This window comes from Rhinoraja longicauda, chromosome 22, assembly GCF_053455715.1.
Source record: "Rhinoraja longicauda isolate Sanriku21f chromosome 22, sRhiLon1.1, whole genome shotgun sequence".
NCBI lineage: Eukaryota > Metazoa > Chordata > Chondrichthyes > Rajiformes > Arhynchobatidae > Rhinoraja > Rhinoraja longicauda.
Window position 1 is genome coordinate 19,386,767 of NC_135974.1, and position 9,050 is coordinate 19,395,816.

Sequence of the window (9,050 nt, forward strand, 5' to 3'; positions counted from 1 at the left end):
CAATTATGAATTTGGATTTTTTGCACTCAAAATTTACATTTGGTTAATTGTGCACCTGTTGTTAGTTAATGAGTGCAGATATCAAGATACCATATTATTTCATAATATAGGGAACTTCATCCAGACTGCTTCTCATTTCTTTAATTAATAAGGTTGGTCCACAATGTGCTTTTGGTCGGTGGGAACCATTTATGAAAAATATAACTGCTCAAGATGAGCATTATTCTATTCTATGTTGAGGTTTGAAGGGTATTAAATGATGTGATAAATTCTTAACAATTATTTTAGACATATACCTAGAATATGACTGGCTCTCTGAAAGCAAAGCAGATCATTGAAGAGTTTTCTTGGGGGAGAAGGCAGTCTTGAATTGAGAGAATGAACTAGTGTTTTTTTTAAAACTGCAGCTGTTAAAAAACTGAATTAAAAACTTAAAGTGCTGAACAAAACTCAGCATGTCGGGCAGCAGCTATGGAAAAAAACCCAAACAGTTTAATTGCACTGACCGTCTCTGGAGAGCCGGAGAAGTGAAAAAACTAAAGTGTTTTAAGTTGAAAAGAGGGGAAGGGTGAGTCTCTAGTGGCAGCATGTAGTAAGGTTGCATGTTGCTTGCTCCCTTAACTTTTAACCCTTTTTTACTACTCTTTCAATATTACTTGATTTCAAGACACGGAATAACTTTGTTTAAAAGTGTTGATAACACTTTTATACATTTTAACCTTACAAAGGATGGAGACAAGAGGTAAAAAAGGTTCTCCAAAAAAAGATCGTGGTGAAGGCATGGCGTCTGATCCCAGTACTTTAGAAGCAATAGCGAAACTGAGTGATAAACTGGATAAAAGATTCTGCGGCTTGGAAGCATTGATGAAAGAACTTGAAAACAAGCTGAAAGAAGTTGAAATCAAGCTGAGTGTGTTACAAGCCGAGTCTCACGAACAGTAGGAACAAATTGCTAATTTGCTAACCTTGGGTCAGGAAAGAGATGCGAAGATTGCTGCATTGGAACGGAAAATGACCGAGAATTCCCGAGCGCTCGAACATTACAAGATTAAAAATATGGATCTGGAAAATAGAAGCCGTCGGCAGAATCTGCGAATTGTTGGTCTGCCTGAAGGTCGGGAAGGTGATGATGCTATTAAATATGTTTCTAGAATTCTAAAGGAGATTTTCGGCGCCGAGCGGTTTGGAGATCTGCCGATTTTGGATAGTGCGCACCGGGTCGGGAAAAAACCCGGTCTCGGAGACAAACCGAGACATTTGATTGTTCGGTCCCACTTTTTGCAGATGAAGGAAAATACCCTCCGATCAGCAAGAAGATTGGGCATGATCGAATTCCAAGATTGCAAGTTTCGTATTTTACCTGACTACAGCTGCGAACTTATGAGACGAAGACTGCCTTTTTATAAGGTAATGTCTGAGTTATTTAAGAAGCATCTAATTACACCCTGCCCTGACCTATCCAGCCAGATTGCGAATACAACTCCCTGATGGTACTATTCAGTTCTTCAACAACCCGCAAGATACTTCATGCTTTCTGGAGGATTATCAAGACCCTGCATAAACTTTATATTGTTTTCTCTGCCGGTACTGACTGAATTTATAGTTTATCGATTAGTTTATACATTGCTCCCGTCATCGCTGTGACTGGGAGTGGACAGTGTTCACTGTGTCCCCCCTGAGCTGTGACGTGGAGCTGCTGAGAGCCGGTTTGAGTTACAATCCGAGATCCCTTATTTGTAATTTGACAACATAATGCTTTTTCATTCTTGGATGTTTATTACGATTTTATATTTTAGTTTCTTCTTTCTCTTATTATTATAGTTATCCTTTTTATAATTGTTTGACTTCGTAAATAATTATGAAATTAACCTGATGAGTTATTTTTATTATTTTTAGGAACATTAACATGATGGTATCATACCTTAATTTTTAAGTTTTTTAAGATATTGTTATTTTTCGGAATACTAATATGACGGTATCATACTTTAACCATTAAGATTTTTAAGATATTGTTTTTTATTTTTAATGACCCGCTTTTGGGTTTTTCAGAATAAGTGAGAATTGATTTCAGTAACTGATTTTTTGAATAGCATTACGACTGTTTTAGATTTTATTTTGTAAGATTTTCCTTTTCCAATGTCTCTCGAATGGTTTTCTTTTTGGAAAACAATACTGAGCTGTCCTTGTTCTTCACAGTTTGCATGTATTTTCTAACCATAATATTAATTTGTTTTGACTATTGAGTGGTAAATATACCTTTCCTCTACTTATGAAGCTGTTGCTAGAGAGACGTGATTAGGGGAGTGGTTAGGTAGCGTGCTGACTGCCTACTGGTCAGTTTCGGGCTTTGCGTAGGTGGGGGGCGGGACTTTTGCTTCTAGTTTAGTTTTTTCTTTCTGGGCTGTATTAGAACTACAAAAATGTTTGAAATGTCGTAACTTCCGGTTCTGCCTCAGATTATTTTCCTTCCGGTCTCGTGAATTACTGTGGTCTATGAAGCTAACCCTTTACATTCCATATGATTTTTACAAGCAATATGGATAAAGTTATTAAGGCATATATTCGTGGACAAATTATTTCATACTCCGCGGGATTAAAAAAAACAAATTAAAAATGCAATACGTATATTGGCTGATGAGATTAAAGAAATTGATAAAAAATATTCACAAGCTCCTAGTTTAAAGCTTTATAAGAATAGAGTTGAACTTCAAATGAGACATGATTTGTTATTAGTATCGCCGATTGAGAATCAATTACTTAAAACCAAAAGTCAATTTTATATTCATGGTGATAAATCTGGCAAATTACTTTCCAATCAGTTGAAAGCTGTTTCAGCCAAACGTTAGATTATTAAAGTTAGTTAAAGTTATTAATGATAGTACTCTGACAGTAGATCATGATGAAATTAATAAATCCTTTCAAGAATTTTATACCTTGCTATATCATTGTTAAATGTAGATTCTAAAATTCTTTCTAAAATATTAGCTATTAGATTGGAAAACATTTTACCGCAAATTATTTCTGAAGATCAGACAGGTTTTATTAAAAATCGTTATTCATACTTTAACGTTAGGAGATTAATGAATATTGTATACACTGCTTCAAATAAAATTCCAGAATGTGTCATTTCACTTGATGCTGAGAAGGCATTTGACAGAGTGGAATGGGAATACTTATTCAATACACTTGAAAAATCTAAGATTGGTCCAAAATGTATCTCTTGGATCAAGCTGATATATCATATACCTCAGGCTTCTGTACTTACCGATAATCAGAGATCCCCTTTCTTTAGGCTCTATCGAGGTACTGGACAGGGCTGTCCTTTAAGCCCTTTATTGTTTGATATTGCTTTGGAACCTTCGGCTATTGCTCTTAGGGAATCCCCCAATATTTTTGGCATTGTCCGTGGGAATAAGACATATAAACTATCTCTCTACGCAGATGATCTGTTAGTATATATTTCTAATCCAGAGAAATCTATTCCTGCAACAATAGCTTTACTTAATCAATTTAGTAGTTTTTCTGGTTATAAATTAAATCTTAGTAAGAGTGAGCTTTTTCCATTAAACAATCAAATTTCGAACTCTGGACAGTTTCCATTTAGATTGACTACTGACTGTTTTACTTATTTAGGTATTAAGATTACCAAAAAACACAAGGACCTATTTAAAGCCAATTTTACGCCCTTAATTGACAATGTCAGACAACAGTTTACTAAATGGTTACCAATTTCCTTATCCCTAATCGGCTGAATCAGTGCTATTAAAATGATTATTCTACCTACATTTTTATATTTATTTCAGATGATACCTATTTTTATTTCTAAATCTTTTTTTGATATTATTGATTCAAAGATTTCTTCATATATATGGTAGAATAAAAATCCCAGACTAAGTTAAAAAATACTTACAGAAATTTAAAAAAGATGGTGGTTTGGCATTGCCGAACCTTAGATTTTATTTTTGGGCAGTTAATGCTCGTTACTTAACGTTTTGGACAAAAGATTTAGCGGATACCCAATGTCCAGGATAGATCAATCTTGAACGTGAATCTATGCAGGGGTTATCATTGGCTTCTATCCTAGGGGCATTTTACAATTACGAGATTGAATAAATATACAATTAACCCAATAATAAGACACACATTACGAATATGGTTTCAAGTTCGTAAGTTTTTTGGATTGAATAATTTTATCTTATCGAGTCCTATCATATCTAATTTTTTCTTTCAACCCTCCAGTATTGATCAAGCTGTTCTGCTATGGAAGAGGAAGGGATTAGTATATTTTTGTGATTTGTTTTTAGATGGCTGTTTTGTCTTTTGAACAACTGTCCAATAAATATAATTTGCCTAATTCACATTTTTATAGGTATTTGCAAATTGGACATTTTTTGAAGGCAACTTTACCCTCTTTTCCGTTATCACATCAAACTGAAATTCCCCCCAAAAATTTACACTTGAATCCTTATCAGAAAGGTTTAATATCGACTATCTATGAGTTGATTTTGAAATTACAAGTTGGTACATCTGATAAAATTAAGAATGATTGGGAAAGAGAACTTCAAATTTCTTTACCTATAGAGAAATTAGTCAATACCTCTTCAATGTGTGCAAGACACGCTCTGATATAATTTAAGGTGGTTCACAGAGCACATATGTCAAAAGATAAGTTAGTGCGTTTTTATGGTCATATAAATCCTACTTGTGATAGATGTAATTCTGAGGTGGCTTCGCTGACTCATATGTTTTGGTCTTGCCCACTTTTGGAAAAATATTGGAAATACATTTTTGATACTATTTCTGTAGTTTTAGGTACTGATTTACAGCCTCATCTTATCACTGCAATTTTTGGGCTACCAATGTTAGATTCTATTCATCTGTCCCTTTCAGCCCGTCGGTTGATTGCTTTTACTACATTAATTGCCAGAAGATCCTATTTTATTTAAATGGAAAGACTCTAATCCTCCTACCACACTCCATTGGTATTCTGAAACGATATCATTTTAAATTTAGAAAAAATTAGGAGTGATATTGTTGAACCCTCGGTTCAATTTGATAGGACTTGGGGAAGCTTTATTCAATATTTTCACACGATATAAGTTGTTCCCTCTCCAGCCGTTATAATAATTTTTTACCTTTATTTGGTGGAACAGATTTGATGACAAACAGCAGTCTAAACTGTTGATTTTATTTGCAGCCCAGATTCTGTTTTGTTTTTATTTTTGTTTGTTTCTTTATTTTAGTTTAGGGGGTTATTTTTTCTTTTTTTCTTTTTATCTTTTTTTAAAATATATATAAGTTCTCTTTTAACCTTTTATCTATAACTAGACCAAGTGGACCCGTTGGGCCCAAACCTCTCCTGCATTGGATGCAGCACCCTGACCTCCCCCTCTCTCCTCAACCCCCCTTCTCCCTTCTCCCCCACTCCCTCCTTCCCTCCTCCCCTTTTAAACTTAAAAATGTGAATAACTTTAAATATATAAGATCGATTTCAATAAAAACGACTTGCATTATCATTAAAGTGACAACGGTAAGTAAGGTGGGCCTAAAATTGTTGCGCTATCGTGTTTTGGCTGGTTCAGTCACAAACAAGATAACAAACGAGAGTTTTAGTATATCGATTACATAGAGACTGGGAGGTCTATACCCTATATGTATTTTGAAACTGGATTTATATTTAGGTTACATTTGTTGTTAATGTAATCCTGATCCCTATGTATCAATATCACTGTTATGCTTATCATTTTTTGAAATTTAATAAAAAGATTTGAAAAGAGAGGAAGGGAGGAAGGGGAGGAGAGGACAAAGCATATGTTATTGCTAGAGTGCTGACCATTGTTGTCCAGGAGACACAATGCGTTTGGAGCCATCTAGTTAATAAGTGAACAAAGGCAGATTAAGAACAAAACTTTTTTTTTAAACAAAAGAACATACTTGAACCGTGAGTGGAAAACAGTGATTGCTGGAGATCAGAAATGAAAGAGAATGCTGAAAATGCCCAGGAGAAGGGCAGCACCTGTGGGGAGGCAAAGACTGAGTTACGGTGGACGGCCTTGCATCAAAACTGGCCACGCCTGACACAAACTGGAAAAACTGGTTACCTAAAATTGTTGAATTTCAAACTGAGGAAAAAAATATATTGCCTGAGGGATTGTTGAATGGTGGTGAAACCATTTCAGGTAAATAATAACTTGCTCCTCTGACCTCAAGTTGCTCCTCTGCTTTAATGGGAAGAATGAGGGACAAGAAGACTTTAAGTTATTTTCTATAAGCATTTACGGTTTCCAGCTTTGAAACTGTGGTAAGATGAGACATTTGAGATTTATAGAATGGGGCAAGCACCGTGACTTGGTGATTTATGTAATTTATCCTTTAATCAGCTGAGTAAAATTTAAGTTTCAGTTCTCTGAAATGCACCTGGAAGATCAGAACCTGATTCCCAAAACTTGATTGGAACTATATGGAAAAAGAGGAAATATTGTCCCATTCATTTCATATCAAACATTTTGCCCATAATTTTATGTATCCTTATTGAAGGAGGAATGCTTTGGTTCATTTGTTTCATGTTCCAAAACCTTACAACAGTCAACACAATTCTAGACCACAAGCTCTGATCCTGGGAGGCAAATAACATGTGATACGCCTCTGTTGTTTTGCCTTGAATTCAATGGTATATTCATTCTGATTTTGCAGATCTCAGCTGGCATGGCCTATGTGGAAAGGATGAATTATGTTCATCGAGACCTGCGAGCAGCTAACATTCTTGTGGGTGAAAGCCTTGTGTGCAAGGTTGCTGACTTCGGCCTGGCTCGACTGATCGAAGACAATGAATACACAGCCCGGCAAGGTTAGCACTGATCAATTAATGACTAAGATGATTCTAAGCAATGCCATTTTAGAAATATCCTGTCAAGAACAATTTTTTTCCCCTGGCTTCAGCAGAGTTCAGCGTGTGACAGAACTGTTTCAGGTTTTGACATTCATTTTTTTAGGTTAATTCTATTCCCATCCAGTGTTTAAAAGTTTAGAGATAGATCATTGTTAACCATCTCAGATATATTCTCATCACATATTGACCTATGATTTAATGAGAAGAATGCATGATGTTTTATTGAACTTAGTTCCTTGCCCCTGCAATTCATCCTCATCCAAAACAATGTAAAATTTCCATTGCCTGGCCCTTCCTCAATGATTGAGTTCCCCACCGTGCATCCAGTTACAAGCACCTTGCCCATTGTAGCCACTTGAAATAGCCCAGATTTTGCAGTTGGAATGGTGGGGGAAAACCTATGAAGTGTATCATTGTTATGCAAGAGACTGACATGAATTTAGGGATTTTCAAAAATGAATTTCAGTGTAATTGTGGAAAAGGGCTGACAATATATTTAACAACCTTCCAGCTACAGCAATAATAACTTGATTTTTTAATGATTATAACATTGATTTCTGATATTTTAGCCTTTATTTTGCCCTTTATGAACTTTATAAAGTATGAATTGATTCAAACATGCTTCTTTGCTCTGGGTTTGTTGTCTTTAGGAATTTTACAATGATATTGAGTGCTCTGTCATCCCAATGACAGTAATGTTGCTGGATGTCAGAGATCCCTTTTGAATTGACACTGAGCAGCAGCTAACGTCAGAAAAGAGGAAGTCAGCATCACAGAGATCGCCAGGCCTTTGTGAGCAGTGTTTTGTGAGGTTAGCTCTGATTGCTGTTGACCACAAATTCCGGCCAATTCTCATGGATACGAGATTCGGGGGGAGATTTAATAGGAACCTAAGGGGTACCTTTTTTACGCAAAGTCTGGTGGGTATATGGAACGAGATGCCGGAAGAAGTAGTTGAGGCAGGTACTATCATAACATTTAAGAGACATTTGAACAGGTATATGGATAGAAACATAGAAACATAGAAACATAGAAAATAGGTGCAGGAGTAGGCCATTCGGCCCTTCGAGCCTGCACCGCCATTCAATATGATCATGGCTGATCATTCAGCTCAGTAGCCTGTACCTGCCTTCTCTCCATAGGATAGGTTTAGAGAGTTATGGACTAAGCGCGAGCAGGTTGGACTAGTGTAGATGGGGCATGTTGGTCGGCATGGGCAAGTTGGACCGAAGGGCCTGTTTCCACGCTCTATGACTCTAAAAACAGTTCTATCCCATATTTATTTCACTTGCCTCTTTCTTTAGACCACCTCCAATCATTTTGACTTTGTGGAGCTAAATCACATGCGGCTGTTTCATATCCTCAATAATAAAGCAGAATTTTTATTTCCATTCACCCCAAGGCAATGGCAAGACTCAACTGATAAAATCATACATTGCTTTAAGCCACAATTTCATCTTGTTGCAATGATTTGATCTTATCAAGATTTCATAGTGTATTATGAACTGAATTATTAAAAATCTTGTGGATTCTACAATTGTATTTGATATTAGCTCAATTAATCTCTGAAAAACGTCGCAGATGATAGTTATTTTTGGATAGATTAGGTGGTAATGTATGAAACAATATGATAAAAGGAATTGCTGGTTTCCATTAAGGAATATTATTTATTGAGAATTAGGACACTGTCCTTTTCCTTCAGCCCTGATGACCTTTAACAGCTCCTCACCTAGAATATTTAATACAAAATCTGCATATCCAATCATGAAAATAAATTAAAGGACTCTAATCTTTATTTCAAAATGTAGCTGCATTTTTTGTCTTTGTAACATATCAACAGTAAACCCTACGAATGTTCAAAAAACAGTGTTTAGTTTAGAGATACAGCGCGGAAACAGGCCCTTTGGCCCATTGAGTCTGCACCGACCAGCGATCCCCGCACATTAACACTTTTCTACACACACCAGGGACAATTTACACATTCGCCAAGCCAATTAACCTACATACCTGTACGTCTTTGGGGTGTTGGGGGAAACCGAAGATCTCGGAGAAAACCCATGCGGTCACGGGGAGAACGTACAAACTCCGTACAGACAGCACCAGTAGTCAGGATCGAACCCGGGTCTCCGGCGCTATAAGGTAGCTACTCTACCGCTGAGCC

At 36.3% G+C, this 9,050-nt stretch overlaps 1 protein-coding gene across 4 annotated transcripts in view; it reads left to right on the forward strand.

Annotated features, from left to right (window-relative positions):
* The window catches only part of LOC144604464 (proto-oncogene tyrosine-protein kinase Src-like), a 128,968-nt gene that overhangs the window by 109,996 nt on the left and 9,922 nt on the right, over nt 1–9,050 (forward strand). For all 4 annotated transcript variants that reach the window (XM_078418919.1, XM_078418918.1, XM_078418920.1 and 1 more), the window contains one exon: nt 6,694–6,847. In XM_078418919.1, coding sequence (XP_078275045.1) covers nt 6,694–6,847 — 154 coding nt within the window. The remainder of the gene's footprint in view (nt 1–6,693; nt 6,848–9,050) is intronic.